The 17,134-nt window shown below is 43.2% G+C and overlaps 3 protein-coding genes across 5 annotated transcripts in view; 1 reads left to right on the plus strand and 2 right to left on the minus strand.

Annotated features, from left to right (window-relative positions):
• Positions 1-17,134, plus strand: part of ANKRD6 (ankyrin repeat domain 6) — a 105,811-nt gene that overhangs the window by 64,970 nt on the left and 23,707 nt on the right. The window contains exons 17-20 of one of the 2 annotated variants that reach the window (XR_012074836.1): positions 253-379; positions 481-602; positions 2,618-2,910; positions 8,799-9,852. The gene's annotated coding sequence lies outside the window, so the exon portion shown is untranslated. Of the gene's footprint in view, positions 1-252; positions 380-480; positions 603-2,617; positions 2,911-8,798; positions 9,853-17,134 lie in introns of those variants that run through there. The other variant, XR_012074837.1, reaches the window with a different exon arrangement.
• On the minus strand, positions 697-3,010 carry LYRM2 (LYR motif containing 2). Its single transcript, XM_006200285.4, has 3 exons — positions 2,915-3,010; positions 2,143-2,283; positions 697-1,697 (listed from the first exon to the last, which is right to left on the minus strand). Exons 1-3 carry the CDS (start codon positions 2,957-2,959, stop codon positions 1,617-1,619), a joined length of 267 nt encoding a protein of 88 aa, XP_006200347.3. The 5' UTR covers positions 2,960-3,010; the 3' UTR covers positions 697-1,616.
• Positions 5,501-17,134, minus strand: part of MDN1 (midasin AAA ATPase 1) — a 139,510-nt gene continuing 127,876 nt past the window's right edge. For both annotated transcript variants that reach the window (XM_006200336.4, XM_015235997.3), the window contains exons 92-102: positions 16,897-17,098; positions 15,563-15,733; positions 14,349-14,512; positions 13,576-13,665; positions 12,561-12,676; positions 11,743-11,917; positions 10,056-10,129; positions 9,849-9,963; positions 8,910-8,973; positions 7,684-7,826; positions 5,501-6,854 (exon numbers count right to left, since the gene is read on the minus strand). In XM_006200336.4, coding sequence (XP_006200398.2) covers positions 6,666-6,854; positions 7,684-7,826; positions 8,910-8,973; positions 9,849-9,963; positions 10,056-10,129; positions 11,743-11,917; positions 12,561-12,676; positions 13,576-13,665; positions 14,349-14,512; positions 15,563-15,733; positions 16,897-17,098 — 1,503 coding nt within the window. In that variant the 3' untranslated portion in view covers positions 5,501-6,665. The remainder of the gene's footprint in view (positions 6,855-7,683; positions 7,827-8,909; positions 8,974-9,848; positions 9,964-10,055; positions 10,130-11,742; positions 11,918-12,560; positions 12,677-13,575; positions 13,666-14,348; positions 14,513-15,562; positions 15,734-16,896; positions 17,099-17,134) is intronic.

Raw genomic sequence — 17,134 nt, forward strand, 5'->3', positions numbered from 1 at the left:
TGTGGGCTCTGAGGCTGTGGGTGGCTCAGGTGGGCCCTGGCAATGCAAGTTACTGACATGTCACTCTCCAGTGGCACATGGTCCAATACCAGATACCATTTATCACTCTGCAAAATTTTGTCTACACTTTTAGATACTGGTCAGATTCTTGGGTTGACTTTTTAGATCTGTTCTATAAGTGAACTGCCAATCCCAGCCTCTTCCACAAGCTTTCACTTGCACTAAATTGTTACACTTTTGATCTCTTTCAAGTGTCCTGAAGTCAACTTCTGTCTCCAATGTACTCTTCAAATTCTATTTTTTCCTGTGACTGGAGGAGAACCTAATGCACTGAGGAACTTCCTTAATCATTTATTTTACTTTCTCTGCAGATGTGAAGGTAACCACATTTGTTTCATCCAGAAGTTGCCTCCTCTTTTTGGGAAGTGCTTTGGTGAGTTCATTAAGTTTCTTTCTCCTCTCTTTCCAATAAAATTCTAGATTCCCAGTGGAGATCTTTTCAGAGAATCCTCTGATCATGACACACCTGAAGGACGTACCTCAACCACCATGAGGGGTAACATGGAAGGACTTTTCAAGAAAGCTCCAGGGTGTCTCCTGAGGTCAGTATATCTACGGTCCTACATCTCACATTGTTTTTTAAAACAGCTTTATTGACTTATACAATGTTATTTGTCAATTATATCTCAGAACAAGTAGGGGGAACAACAGCTTTATTGAGATATAATTCACATCCCATACATGTAAAATGTACAATTTAATAGATTTTGGTATATTCAGAGTTGTGCAACCAACACTGCAGTCTAACTTGAGTATTTTCATCATCCCAAAAAGAGACCCCATAGCTGTTGGCACTTACTCTCCAGTCCATCCACAGCCCTTGGCAACCACTAATCTTTCTGCCTTTTTTTTTTATGCATTTCATATAAATGGAGTCATACAATATGTGATCTTTTGTGACTGGCCTCTTAATGTTTTCAGGGTTCATCCATGTGTAACATGTATCCGTACCTCATTTCCTTTTCTTTGCTAAATAATACTTTATTATATGGTTATGCATTTTATTTATCCATTAATCAGTTGATGGGCATTTGGATTGTCTACTTTTTGCCTATTATGAGTAATACCGTTTAACCTTTTGGGCAACTGACAGTTGGTTTTCCAAAGTGGGTGCACAATTTTATAGTCCCACCAGCAGTGTATAAGGGTTTCAGTTTCTCCACATCTTCACCAACATTTGTTATTACCTACCTTTTTAATTATAGCCATTCTAGTGGATGCAAATAGTATCTCATGGTGGTTTTGATTTGTATTTCCCTGGTAATTAACCATCTGAACATCTTTTTATGTGCTGACCATCTGTTGTACTGATTTTTGCTGCTTACAAAAACTGCTGACACATCCAGAAACATTTTCAAAATACAGGGTCTGTTTTGCAGTGCTAAGGCATTTACTCTGGTGCACTTTTCTTGGCTCCCTCTGATATGCTTCATGTTCTGAGAGTTTGCCCAAGGGCTCTATATACAGTTTCACTTGGCTTTGGGCTGCCCATTGTTGAGCCTAAGCTCAACCTGAACACGTGGAGACTTCGGAAATCTTGCAGAATAATGCTGTAGTTAAGATCTGGCTAAAGCAAGTGTTTTTTCTAACTCCTTGAGCTGCATATTGCCTTGAGTAATCATCATCCGGATTGCGTCCTGTAGAAGAAAGTGAAATCTGGTCACTGTTTTAATTGGTTAAACAAGGTATGGTTCTCCCATTTTGTTAAAGTCAAGAACCAATACTGAGAATTGGAGCTGCTGTGTTTTAGGAAAGCCAAAAGCTCACAATTAGGGGTACACAGTGTCTGGCATACTTTCATACATCCCAGTCATACTTCCTAAACCATCATGCTGGAATATTATCTTTCCATGGTGGGGAGGGAGTGTTAACAGAAAAGTTGGGTGATACTACCACAGAGTGTAGATATAGCACATATTGTAAAATTTAAAACATCAGGTAAGTGAAAAATCAGTAACATTGAGAGCAGTGATCAAGATATACCATCTCAGTGACATTCCAAGATATCTACTAAATTTTTAAGAAACTCATTCATCAGTACAAAAGGGTCAGGGCATTTCCTTAACAAGACCTTGGTCTCACCTCTTCGGTGACACGTTTGTTTCTTTTGAATTCTTCCCTTGCCCAGTCCTTCAGGTATTTGCGATCAGAATCATTCGGAACTTGCCGAATTGCCTGCAAAATCCTTCTGTAGAGTTGGAGAACTTGTTGCCTTCTCAGAAACTGTACAGGGGAGGAGAAATGGCCATTACAGCTGCAGCAGTGACAGCCCAGCGGGCTCTGCTTTAGCAAACCCAACTGTCACAAGATGACTTATCTTTGGTCCTCAGTCTTTAAGAGGACAAAGAAAAACACCTTTTATTCTTTTAAGACAACTGCGATAAGTTTACTTGGGCTGTCTTACTCCTCTGTCAAACATAAGAACCCTTACAATCAAGGGCTGACGACTGGGCAGGAAAAAGGGCTCCCAGTCTCTTAAAAGCTGTAACCACAGTAACAGCATTTTTCCTAAATTCAGTTAAAATCCCTTGGTAATCGCATCTGCTCTTTCCCACAGCTCAGTGCAACAGGCAGGGCAGTCTTTACCAAGGCCACTAGGCAGCAGAGACATCCGGGCTTAGAGGTGAAGAGCCGCCCGCCTCGTCATCCGGGACTCGAGAGCAGCCCCGCCCCCCTGCGCTTCCCGTTGGCCCAGCGCCGCGAAGCTCCGCCCCCCGTCGAGAGCCAATCACAGAGGGCCGCCCACCCCAGTCTTGCCCGAGGCCCATTCTGCAGATTGAGTGGAGGGAGCGGCAGAGAATCGAGCCCAGACCCCGGAAAACTACCCTGAGAGGCCGGCGAGAACAGCAGGTACCTGCTTTAGCGTTAGCGTCGCCGGGGGTAACCGGGAAGTGGCCATGTCCTCCAGCTGCGCGGTTCGCCAGGGCCCCAGCGCGCAGGAGCGGAAGTGGGGGCGGGGCGGGGCGGGGCGGGGCGAGCCCGGTTTCCCGGGAGACTGGCTGCGGAGTGTGCTTTGGCTTCTGTCAGAAGCCCGGGGGTTTGGACCCTGTTTAGTGAGCAGTTTCACTTTCTTAGCCTGTTTTCTCATCCGTGAAATGAGTTAACCATTCTTGCGTCATGGATTATTCTGAGAATGTAAGAGTGGTAAGGTGCCAGTTCCCGGCACGTGGTTAAGAGTTTCATTAAAAGAAGGTTAAGGGTTTTGGGGATGAGGGGAGAAAACGTCTTCACTATATTCCTTTTGAGATTTAGTGTGCATAGTTAAAAATACTAAAGTTCTAAATGTTAATTTCTCTTAAAACTTGTATCCTGCTCTTGTCTTTTTTTTTCCCCTTCTCGTTTTCATCCTCTTTTCTATCTTAAGCATTTTTCCTGGTGCTGTAGTTTTCATAATCGTCGGTCGTTAAGTTACAAAGCTTTTAAATGGTTGTCCCATTGCAGCTTTAAGAATTTTGTATTGCTGATAACGAGAAACTGAACATCCCTACACCTGAAGGTTTTATTTCACTAAACTTGTTTTATCCTCCTCTCAACCCCGCGCCAGGCTGTTACTGTAAGTGGGGTTGGTGAATACTTTGTACTTTTAAAAATGGGATTGTTCCGAACACAGCCAAAAATGTTGTTACCTGTTTACTGAGCATTTACTTGATTGCCTCGCTTGTTGAAATTGTTGGCGCTCCCTTTTCCTAGTTGTGTTCTTCTGGCTACTTCATGACCCTCTCCCCATGGCCCCTTACCTGTTTCCTCATCTGTACAGCAAAATAATGGCATCTACCCGAGTTGTTACATGTAGTGTGCTGAGAACAGGACCCAGCACATTCAAGCACTCAAGTGATTAGCTGTTTTAAACATTACCTTGGCATTGTGTGAAGCGATGCACTAATGTCATCACTTATCTGTGAGTTGTCTTTTGCCTTTGGTCAATTTATGATGATCCAGACTTTTATTCTAATTTTATATGGGTGGTTTGCCTATTTAACTTTTAAGTTTGATCCTTTTCTTTTTATAGCTTTGTTTCTACACAGTCATGTGTATTTTCCTTTTGAGACTTTTCAGTTTCATCTTCTCCCTTTCCGAGCTTTGTAATTCTTTAAAAAAAATTTTTTTTCCATTGTGTTAATGTTTAAAATATTTACTCCATCTAGAATTTTGGTTTCTAGCATGACAGTGATGTAAGTTCTTTTCCAGCTGTAAACTATAACTTTAATACCATTTATGAACTAATTCATTCATCTTCCTGGGCTTTGTGATACTTGTGGTAAATTCTTTTAGGGTTTGAATAATCCTCAGGATTATTTCATCTGGGATTAGTATGTTATGTTATTGTTTCATTATCTGGTGGGAATACTCCCTCGTAGTATCTTGTAAGAATCTTCTATTGATGTTCTGCGTGGCGTTTAGAAATGTTTTGTATCATTTCCCTCTAAATCGTTAGACGAAGAATGCGTGGAACACTGGCGATTCCAGGGCCAGTTTTGCTGTGACCAGATCAAACTGTGTGGTGAGCATGTTGGGAGAGAAGGGACAAGAGCCAGGTTATGCTAAGCAGTAGGAATGGTGCCTTCTTCACAGGAATCCAGAAAGATGTCCTTGGATGTTGTGTGATGAAGTGAAGCTAGCAAAGTGATTAGCAGTTTAGGCTACGTTTTAACAGAGCCGCAGCTGCCATGCAGTCAGAGGAAAGCAGAATGGAAGACAGGATAAATGTCCAGAAGTTAGGACAAGATCTGGGTTTGGATGGAGATGGAGAGGAAAGTAAGGCAGATGTAAAGGTCGAGCTCTAGGTGAGAGAGCAAGCCTGTCCGAAGCAGCTTTTCAGTGACTCAGGCACGTCCGCCTCTCACCCAACCTCATTGTTCCTGACGGGTATCAAGGGACTGCTACTGTGCTTCCTAACCCCTTTCCCGCCACGGCACAAACTGGAGATGGCACTCTTGCGCAACCTAGCTTACTGGAATTCTTCTGTTCCAGGCCCCAGGACCAAGTGAACCATTGTATTGGTACACCAGTTGGGTAGCTCCAGGTTAACTGGTCCTGTCAGTTAAAGGTAGACATGATCGATGGCATCACAGTCCTCATGTTGGTGTCCTTCCCTGTTAGACCCACCCCTGCTGGAAAGTTAAACTTCCTGCCGCCCAGAGGGTTTTGGCTGATGACACATCTCTTCCATTTACATTTCATCTTGGAGCAGTATCTTTATGAGCCATTGTGTCTTTCCACCAACTTGCCCTTCATCTTCTGCCACGAGGCCAGCATGCTGGGGCTCACCCATCAGACATAAGCACAATCAAGAAACACACCCTGACTGTAGTTAAGCCCCTGTGGTTTTGTGGTCATGATACACAGCATAAACTAGTGACAGCCAGCTGATCCAGCAGACACGAGGCCGAGCACGCCTTCTGAGCACTCCCTGTCATATTCCATTAAGAATGGTCACAAGTAACATCAACAGTGGTATTTTTTTTAATAGTTTTCAGAATATAAGCTGCATAGCTTTTTAGAATAAAAAATAACCTCATGTACATGCTTTAGGACACTTGGTTAAACAACAAGCAATCTGTGTCTTTGACCACCTCAAAAGGGTGGCACACTTCACAGTGTAACTTGATAACAGACATGGAGCTAGACAATCACGTCGTGACATGTCTACAAAAGAACATTTGGACAGTCAGAAAAACAGCACACAGTTTCAAGTATTCACGCACTGCTTTCTGGCCAAGTAAAAACTGCCTTAAAACGGTTGATGTATTTTGACTGGAAAAAAAGATGTAGCTATTTAGTTCTTCTGGACACAGCATTTCTTTTCCAGAATGAGACCGGCTCAGTTCAGCTTGAAAGCAGTTTGAGGAATGAGTCTTCCTCTTAACTGTTAAGAAAAAAGTGAACTAAAGAAATAAATTATTAAACAACAAGGACTATGGCACTGAGAGAAAGAAATAAACAAAGGGAAAAATCATTTCTGTCATTGCATAGTCTCCCGAAGCAGCAAATGTGGACACTGAAAAGCCACTTCATTTGTACACAGCCTAAGGATCACTTTCTGATGCTTTGTGAGAACACACATACCACAACCCCACCAAGAGAAGGCAGCTTCTTTCATCAGCACAGTAAGGAAACACAATGAGGCTCTAGAAGGCTGCAGCCGTCTTAGCCCCTTGACAGCTTTGGGTACACACTGTGTGCCTGGCAAGGCCAAGCCTTAGAGCAGGGGCAGGAGAGTTCATTTTGGCCTGTGTCCAGCGGTCCCTGTGAAGGAGAGCAGGCAGCTGGGCCCCAAGGCTGGAGTGCAGCCACCTCTTGGGCCAGGGCTTCCAGGACAAGCCGGAAGGGCAATGCTCCCCCAGGTACGAGACCAGACACCTGCTGCGGTTCCTACTCTGGCCCGAGTTTGTTACAGGAACTGTAGCCCAGGCACAGCAGGAGCACGAGCGCTTTCTCTCGGCCCTGAAATCATAGTGTAAAATAAAATGTACACTGCAATAAATTTTTTGTAGCAGTTGGGTGAACGTTCATAAATCAAGTCTAAGATAAAATACCATTTTAGAGCTGGGAGTTCAGAAACAGTTGTCCAACAGGGAGCACTTGGCAAGCAGTGTTCTTGTGTTCTATGGTTGGTCAGAGGCCGTCACCAGCTCAAACCACTGCCTAAGAGCATCGCTTAGAGTCTCAGGAAGTGCATTCACGTCACGAAGAATTATGTAGAATGGGAATGGGAACTCTTCCATGTAGGATCGGATTTCAGGCATCTCTCCAGGTCCTTTAAATATTGGTACTTTAATGTCCAAGATAGAATCCTGGCAACAGAAAACATTTTGAGATAAAAACTAATCCAGCGTCCTTGGCTAGCTCTCCTATGATCTCTTTTGCAGACAATTTTTAGGTCTCCTGTTCTAGTTCCTGCATATAAAAGTAGCTTTTATTAAGTAAAACAAATTTTAGAACAATCATTAAGGAGGAGGCAGATCTCTTTCTGAGCACCCCTTCTAGGAGAATGGACACTTAAAGGGGAGGAGAGGGGAAGATTAAAAAAACCTGATTTCCTTACAATGGTATTTCCTATCTACTTGTAATAATTCACATTAAATCTTTAACTTGCTATCCAGGCCTTAATGTGACCTGCAGACACAGTACTTCCCCTGAACAGAACCACCCTGTGGACCTCTTTCATGAAGTGACTGATGCTTCCTCCTTTGAGGAGGACTCGGCCGAGCTACAAGATACAGCCCTGGGAAGGGCCGGTCTACAGAGAGCAAGGCTGCGATACCTGCAGTGATGCCGTGAAGGGGGAGGTGACCCCCCCCCCCAGAGTACGAGTCAGCATGGAAAGTGGTCATGAGGATGGTCTCTGTGCCATTCTGAATCCGGGCTTCCTACTCATTAGCTATATAACTGCTTTGTTTCTTTGTCCTTTATGGTAGAGTGGGACTAACGATCCCTAATCACTAAATTACTGCGCAGTTACATGAGAATATAACTATCAAGTGCCCAGAACAGCGCCCTTCAGGGTGCCGTGAATGTTAGTTCTCAGTATGATGGTGAGACCCAGGCCATTTTTCAGACAGGACAGCTTGAAGGGAATCCCCACTTCCCCCCCTAGAAAAGTGGCTTTTAGTAATCACTCACCCGCGAACTGGGGTTGTCCAACACAACAAAAATGACAAAGATGTTAGCATTCTGGGCAGCCTGAACTGCTGCTAGGACTCTGTCTTTGCCCTCAAGGAAGAGGCCGCGTCCATCAGAGACCACCAGGAGGAGCTGTGCGGTGTCTGTCACAGAACACACAGCAGGAGAGGAAGGAAGAGAACAGAAGGAAAAGCCGTAGTTCACAACTCCAAACTACCCTCAGGAGGACAAATAAGTATCGGCTTTCTCTGTTAAAACAGATCTCTGAAACTCATGAATTTTGAGCACAAATAAAGGGGGCCTCCAATTAGATCTGTTACTTTAAATGCCTGAGCCAGAGACAAGGCTGCACAAAGATACGTGAAGCTTCTGTCAGTGAAACAGTTTCCCAGTAGTGCTTCACTGTGTGCTGTATGTAGATCAACTTTGTCCTAGAGCAACATAACACGTGTTTATGGCTATAAAGTATAAAAACAGCAGTACTGAGTAGACCATTAGAAGAAAGTACCCAAATCAGAAGCCTGTAGCTATCTTCCAAATTTCAGTTGTCTGTTACCTTCAGATTCTGTTAATTTCCTGTACCTAACTTTTGTTTTTTCCGTGAAATCAACTCACTTAAAAACTTAAAAGGGACCATAAAAAATAAATAGTAAATAAAAATACTTTAAAAATTTTAGCCCATTTTACAGTATTTCCAGTGAAAGACTAATGCTTGAGGGGCAGGCTATCTTCTCCGTCAAGGAAGGTTGGCAAGTATTGAGTGGCGCAAATGACTTGCTTCAAACAGGAAGCCTTCCCATGACACAGTCAGGACTGAGGATTCAGGGACGAGCTAAAGAACTGGTGTGCTGCCAAAGCCCCAACTCAGTCACAGGGGGATTAGCTGGTTCCTGAATTATGTCCTTCTCTGCTTTCCTCTGTTATTAAAATGTGAAAGATAACTGAAATCTCTCAAATAGTATATACTAGTTAATGACAAACTAGTTAGTGTCTACATATAAACCTCATGAGTACTGGTTCAATAGAAATTTTTGACTCAATGAATGAATGGGCAAGTAAAAAATTCCAGTGCTTAATATGTCTCCATCATCTCCCGTCTATGTCTCTTCCTACAGTGCACACTTTAAAAGATGGTGATGGGTACAGTGAGATGAAGCAAGCAACTTGCAAATAACACAAAGGACAGAAAAGCACTTCGTTAACACAGACAGAAGCATGCGGCTCACCTGGACTGACGTTCTGTGAGAGCTGCTGAGCAGCTGCAAACATACCGGCCACAGACTCTAGGAACTAAACCAGAACCAGAAATAGACAATGAGTAAACTATTAAACTCTCTCCCCATTGTCACAGAGGCTGAAATTACTGGGGCACTTAAATGACTATCAGATAACCATCTGAAATCTCTAGCAGTCACACTGTCCCTTCCAGCCATCAGTGAAAGGCCAAGGACCCTGGCGCCGCCTGGCATTTACCTTGGGTGCTGGCACTCTCCAGCACAGACGAGACATTTCCCTGGCACACACCCCACTAGTGTTCTACGAGATGCCCCAGAGGAAAAGAAAGACTTCCCCTGGGGGATAAGAAGTCAGTAACTCCTCAAATGAACCAAACAGCTGTCTTCTTCCAATAAAAGAAAATAATAGCATAAAAAGAAGACAAGAAAACAAAATGCCCAGTGCAACATACAGAAAGGAGGCTAAACTAAGGCAGGAATCGGGAGAGAATTGTTATCCCATGCTGTGTTTTGAACTTATGTCATCCTGAACAAGTCACCGGCTGTATTTTACATCTCTTCTTCTCTGGGCTAAATGGTACAGAGAAATTGGCCTTGACCCACTTGATGAGGGTACTGAGAGATGGTTCATTTTTCTGAAATGTTCCAAACCTCTCAAAAAAAAAAAAAAAAAAAAAAAAGGAAGCCAGAAAATCAATGATGCAAAGTCAAATAATTTTTTGAGGAACTGAGAAAAAGAGGTCACACCCTATTTAATAATGGATGTCAAGAAAACTTCTTATTCCAGGGAAACACAGGCTGAGGTTTAGACTCTCCCGTATTGTAAATTTTACCTGTCCTAATACCACACTGGGGAGGAGAGATTCTAAAAACTCTCTCTCTTACACCAGAAAAATAAACTGCAGAAGACATCTGATGTCATTAGCATACCTGAGCAATCTTGGTTTTCTTTTGCTGGAATTTGCAGAGCCGCAGAATCTGGGACCCTGAGTAGTCACTGAACTGTTCATGGAATGGGTGTAACAGTTTTACAGACTCTCCAAAACTTAAGGGAGAAAAACCAAGTACAATGGGAGTTATTCTTTGTCATGTAAAAAAAAGATTGGTTTTCCCAGAGGGATTAAAAGACACCCTTACCTGCACACTGCAATCTGACCCACTTCCAGAAGGGTTAGAGCATTTCCAATCACGGCCAAAGATTCAAAAGCAAGCTGTGAAATAGAAAGGTAAGAGTTGAAGGAATCAGAATATGCTCTACATCAATGCCTTTCAACCTTATTTATACCAAGACTCCCATTAAAAAAAAATACCACTTTTTTTTTGGTATGGCATACAGGGGAAAAACATCAATGAGGCTCTTCACAACCAATTCAGAGGCTGTGGTAGGCTTACACCCTGGCTAATACCACAAACACCAAAACCCAGTATCCATTACACCAGTAGGAAAGGTCTGCTCTAGAATTATCTAATAGAAATCAATCTTGAGAGACTTGGTCCATAAATTTTTAAGGTTTTTTTCCCTTTTTGACTAGATAAAGTAATCTCTTACGGGTAAAGGATTTTAAAAACCAATTTATTTTAATCTATGCATAACTTACAGTATAGTTTTACAATTTAAATTCAATTAAAAAGATAATGCCATTTGCAGCAACATGGATGGACTTGGAGATCATTCTAACTGAAGGAAGCCAGAAAGAGAAAAATACCATCTGATATCACTTATATGTGGAATCTTAGAAAAAAAGGACACAAATGAACTCATTTACAAAACAGAAAGACCCACAGACATAAAAAACAAACTTATGGTTACCAGGGGGTAAAGGGGGTAAGAAGGGATAAACTGGGAGTTCAAAATTTGCAGACACTAACTACTATATATAAAATAGGTGAACAAGTTTTTATAGCACAGGGAACTATACTCAGTATCTTGTAGTAACCTACAATGAAAAAGTATGAAAACAAATGTATGTATGTATATGTATGACTGAACATTACACCGCACACCAGAAATTGACACATCGTAAACTGACTATACTTCAATTAAAAAAAAAAAGGTAACGAGGATACCTGCAGCAGTTAACATCTACTGGAGATATCAAGTGCTGGGCATTAAACTGAGTGCTCTACATACATTACCTCATTTAGCCTTCATAACTCTGAGTCTGAGGTAAGTATTGTTATTACCATTTTTGGGAAGATAAAACAAGCTGCCCAAGGTCATGTGGTAGTAAGTGGGGAGTTGAGATCCGAGCCCATGTTCAGAGGTTACACTGTTTCCAGCAAAGCCTGTGTATAGACTTCAGGTTGCTTATTGGCTTATGCTGGATAATAACATCACCGCAAGACCCACCACCTCTCTTCAGTGTCCATGATGGTGGCTGGGTTCGTAAGTGATCCTACCCAGGCTCCTAAGCCTTGTTAATACCGAGAGAACACTAACTCTACACAGGCTTAAACAAACGTATATTGAAGACATTTTTTTAAAAAATCAAGGATATCCAGATACTATGTTGTGCATGGTCTTAAGGAATACAGTACACTGCTTTTGTGGAAAATAAACATTGTCAGGTTTACTTATTCTGCAGCTAGACAACAGAACGGCAAGGCTAGGAACACAACAATTTAGAAGACTTGTGATAGGAAGAGACCAATATGTGAGACATTCTGAAATTGCCCTTCTGAACTCTTCTTAAAGTTAGGTCTTCTCAAACACGGTATCACATTCTCAGAACCAACTAATTGGTATTTTAAAGTGTGTTTTGCTAGATCATATTTAACACATTTGGATGGCCCATCCAACTGCCCCTACACTTCTCGTCCTTACCTGTTTCGTGTGGTTGTCCACCATGCTGGAAGAGTCATCGATAGCCAAACAAATCTGATATTGGCGTTTACTGGGCTTGGTCCTTCGAAGCCAAATCTTGTCTTTCCGGAACTGACTAGCAATGTATGGAATGACCTTCCGCATGTTCAGTCGCTTCCCAGTTCGATAGTCTCCTCTGTTTCATTTAACCAGACAGGACAGAGACTAATTAAGTGCTCATCACTTGATAATTTTTTTTAAAGGATAAGATTACATTAATAATATCTTATAGCCAGTTATACCAAATAACCAGTAACCTGGTGCAATGAAGTGTTAATGTCAATTGAGATCATTAAGGGCCGGGATCTTCTTGATGAGCAGCCAGAAGAACTGGATATGTATGTGGCAATAATTAGGTCCTTTTAGAAAATTTAAAGGTTTTTAAAATTAGAAAAAAAAAGTTTGCATTGAGTATTAAGTCTTGGATTCTCTTTCTGTTCTAAAACTATGCCTTTGGACACATCTTTGAAAAGATCTACATGAGTAACACATGCAGCAGTGAGTAACCCAACATGCAGACAGTGAGCGGCATGTACACCCACAGGCTCGGCCAGTCTTCCCATCAGATGTTAAGAAACTGCATTCACACTGAACTTCACAGAAACTTTTGTGGAAGACATAACATGACAACAAGGCAAGAAGACCATACTGGTGCCTGTGCAGCAGAAATGGCTACCAAGACGCCAGCACCATAAGCTGTTAGGTGCTCAGCTCGGTGGCAGGGATGACACTGCCATCTTTCCAGGGCACTGTGAGCGCATCCAACATAGAAGACTTACCTCAGTTTGGCCGCCTGGGTGGGCTCTAGTATGAGACGAAGCTGTTCACACAGCTGTTGTGAAAGAGGCGCAGTTAGGACCAGGTAGCTCTGCCACATCTCGGCTGCGGCCTTCTCCTGTGACAACAGCAACACCATGGCACCCTTACAACGTCAGAGCCAACCAGAGCCACGACAGCAAGATGAAGGGAAGTGGTAGAAAATGGCTTGTGTGTATTTTCCCAACAAAAGTACTTTAAAGTGTCTCTCAGCAAGGTGCCATCTACTTCACTTGGTCAAAAACGTCTCCTCTAAACCCCTCCTCCAAAACACCTCAGTTCCAATGAGAATGAAACAACAAGGCAGTAAAATATTGTTAAGTCACGACCAAATCAGTGCCTTGTCACATCACTTACGAAGAGTATATAACATAAACTCTTTTCGTGGAGAGGGAGCTGTGATGGGCAATTTTGGTGCCAGGAGATCCAGCAACTTAATCATGGGTTCTCAGAGCCATGTTTCAAAAGTAGAAGTGACAAGTGAGTGCAAATCTCTCACGTAACACACTCAGCAGTGTGCACAGCTCCGTGGGTCCAGTTCCGTCCCCCTCCCTTATGGCAGAACAGTCAATACACATGCAGTGAGAATGATGATAATAGACACAAAATTAAAATGTGTGTACATACAGTAAATCTAGGATGCAGTCACTAACGGTGAAGCTTCTGGTTAACCTACACTGCCACACCCTATCACTGGTGATGTTCTACGTGGCCTATTCCAACCACTGTTGCATCTGTTATGTCTATTACAGGGTGAGCAACAGAAGTTAAAGAAACACATCAGCTTCTCTGTTTTAATTAAGCTACAGATCTAGTGGCAAAGCAGGCAGAAAGCAAAGGGTAGATGTAGACTTCACAACTTAATTATATTCTCCATATACTTGGTCATTTTTACAAAGGTAATTGGGGTTAAGAACCTATTAAGTGCTGTATCTTAAAACACAAAAGTCAAGATATTTTATAAGACCAGGGACTTACTTCTTCTGGGTTTCCAGATTCGTGTGGCTGCCATGTTTCCAGCTGTCTCTCCAGCTCCTGTCTTAGTTCATTGACATCTTTTAAGAAAGGCTAAGAGGGAAAAACCACAAATGAGAGGTGACCCAGGTTGGAATCACCAACTTCCCCTGCAGCATGAGCTCCAAATACATACCCCTGGGATGCAAAACCTGAGCAAATTTAATGGCACAGTAAGATGCCAGACAACCATTCTTCTGGTTCCCATATTGTAGAGAGATGACAGATAAAGGAAATTTTAACGTTTATAAATCCATCCCAGTAAAACAAAAACAAAATTCCCATGAAGATATCAATAATGAAGATATCCTGTGATTAATCCAGACTGCCACTGTCACACAATTAGGAGAAAGAACTCAGCTCACTGGCTCCTCCTAAATGTGGACAGATTCTTACTACTGAACCAACATAACCTGAACTGTCCTTCAGACTCCTCACACAAGGCTGGTGTGACGAGGGTAGATGTGAGGGCCAGAGGCCGAGGACCAGACCCACCATCATGGCTGGGTCAGGGCAGGGACCACCCACAGTGACCCTGGGTTAACTATTACAATAGTGTTACCTGCTCAGAGAACACCTCTCAAACCAACGGTATGCCTAAAACAAACTGGTAAGGATACGATACCCCCAAACCACCACATGATGTATAAAGTTCTAAAAACAAAGACTTAAAAGCAACTTATATAAAGTACATTTGGTCAACTTATTAAAGCAGTCGTCTGTGAAAGTTTTAGGACCTGGAAAGTCGTGTCCACAAGGAACTGATGGGCTGTATGAATGGTTGACTCTCGGCTTCTCTCTGGTTTCTCATTCTCTGTCTCCTTGTGGGATGTGTCTGTCCTGGGGTCTTGGTCTTCCTCTGTTTTACCAGTTTGGGTCTCCATCTCCATCTCTTCAAAGCCTGTTTTCATATAGGGACAGTTTTACTCACCATAATGTCTACATGAAGACTGAGCCTTCACAGTGCCGTGTCAGTCCTAACAATCACGCAGGCTTCCCTCATTCACCCCTTGGCACGTTAACACACGTCGGCTCCCGTGTCTTTTCTCTGAGACAGTCATCAGCAGTTCTTACTCCCTTAACTTCCCCTTCTCCCCACTGTGGTGCTGAAGGCAGTGTTCTGGGAGGGGAGGCTGCTTTACCCTGATAGGCCTCATAGAGCTGTGTGATCCGTTAAAGTATGTACATGCAGAACTTTGACAAAAGTAAAAACTAAAATAAAAATCATAGTTCCATTTTACAGATGAGGAGGTTGAGGCAAATTGTTCATCTTAAAGTGAGAGAAAGTCTGGATTTGAATCTAGGAGGGTCTAACCATAGAGCTGTGTCTTTCCCACTGTCACATAATGGCCGTGCAGCCAGCCGTTCTAACACCCCTGAGAGGAAGGAAGCAGAAGAAAAAGTATTTGAACTTGGCAAGTTCTTTTGAATGTGCATTTATACCACTGCTGAGAAAGTTTATTTTTTCATGTGTTGAATGCATTAAATAAATAAACTGCCTGTAACAGCACTTGGTCAGCTATGAAACGGAACTGTATGTAAGAAGTTTGGTTACTTTCTCACTCAATTTTTTTTACATATTTTACTGCATTTTATGCTAATATTATATATTTTCATATAATTAAAAGTATTATTTCTCTAATAATCAAGAACATACGTTCTTATCACAACTGGACTAAATGTACTATTTCTGTTTTCTTCTACATATTTAAAGAGGACTGCTGGGATTTTGTCTGAAACTGAAGTTTCAAGGGTCTCCTGTAACACTACTCCTCTACCCTTCTATCCCCAAACGAAATATGTATCGTGAAATGATCATAGGCACATTCGTATCTAAGCCATGGGTTAGGACATGGAAAAGAACAGACCAGACTCTACAGTACAAGAGAAGTGGCAGATTCTCTAAGTCAGAGAGCTTAAGGGGGAGGGATGTGTTCCCAGGGGGACTCACCCGGGCGTGCCGTGGTCCCCGACTTGACCTCCTCTGGTCTCAGCTGCTCTGTGTCCACTGCTCTGAGCTCCTCCTGCTCCTCTGTGTCCAAGAAGGGATCCTCTGTCTCCTCCTCTTCCGGAGCCTTGTTGGAGTCCTTAGCTGATTGTTGCTGCTCCATGCTGGCCACATCTGCCAACAAAGGGCACACACACTTAAAAAGCCTAGATCTTTGCAGAACAAAGTCATCGTGTGCTTTTGGTCTAGCTTCCAAAATTCTACTAATGCTGGTTCTGTCACTGACCAGCTACGTGGCCTGGATGCAGTACTTGGCTTGTCTGCGACCTGCTGATCTAACTGCCTGTTCTCTACCCACCCCCTCACAGAAGCTACAAGGATATAGTGCAGCTGTACATGTGGCCACCGAGAAGGATGTTTAGCTAGGTCTCTACTGCTGTGACCAGAGACTGAATCAGAATAAACAGGCTGGGCACGTGACTCACAGGAGCTCCTGGAATTAGCCCCACAGCCAAGTTATGGGTGGAGAAACTGCAGGGATTAAGAGTGGAACAACACAGGGCACAGAGAGACCAATGTGGGAATCCCAGCATCGTGATCTTGGGCAAGTTCTTAAACTTCTTTGGCCTCAGCAGATCTATGAAATAGAGGTATCTGAGCTCATAAAGATTATTTTAGAAGAAGTCCATGATCACAGCAAAGGCTCAGAACACTGTTGGGCACAAAGTAAAGCCCCACGCATGGCAGCTTCAGTTTCCTGAACAGCAGGGGAGAGGGAGAGGGAGAGTGATTCACTGCACAGCAGTCATCTCTGCACCATCCTCACAGGTGCGCATTACCAACACCAGCTCACATACTAGGGCTGGAAGCAGTGAACAGCCGCCAGGAGAACAAGAAGGGGAGACTTGAGTGATGACGGACTACTCTCTTCTTATGCTGAGATTTTTTTCTCCCCTTTTCACTTACGGGAAGAACACTCAAGTTCACAGCTCCCACCACTGCAGGGAGCGACCTCGAGGGGATGAAGAAGAAACGTCCATGTCTCAGAATCCCTGAGATCACTGCTGGGTTTGGATACAGCCAGCAGTTACCAAGGATATTTAAAAAGCTTGCACAAGACCCAGAAACTCTGAGCACTCAAACCCTGCACCTGGCTACAGATGACTTTATGCCAAAAACAAATTATATTTCTGCACAGTTCTTATTAGAAGGAAACTAATTTTAAAAAGCCATTTCCCCTCCCCACTAAAATGAATTTGTAACAACACCTGACACACAGTCAGCCTAAGCTCTCACAGAGCTGGGTGAGCAAAGGAGAAGCCTTCCCTGCTCCATACCGTAGGTCTGCGCATCATAGGGCGCGCTGCCTTGCTTAATGTGCTCAAATGCCTCCGCGTCCTCCACCTGGGCCTGCGGCTGGGCCGGGTTCTGCTCGGCGTGGCTGTCCGTATCCACAGTCTTCAGCCTCTTATGCACACGCTCATTGTGATCTCCCAAGGAGCGTTCATTGTCAGCCTGCCCAGGTTTCCTCTTAAAACTCTGTGGGGGAATAGAAGGAAATTCATCAGACCCTTG

Source organism: Vicugna pacos, chromosome 8, assembly GCF_048564905.1.
Source record: "Vicugna pacos chromosome 8, VicPac4, whole genome shotgun sequence".
Classification (NCBI taxonomy): domain Eukaryota; kingdom Metazoa; phylum Chordata; class Mammalia; order Artiodactyla; family Camelidae; genus Vicugna; species Vicugna pacos.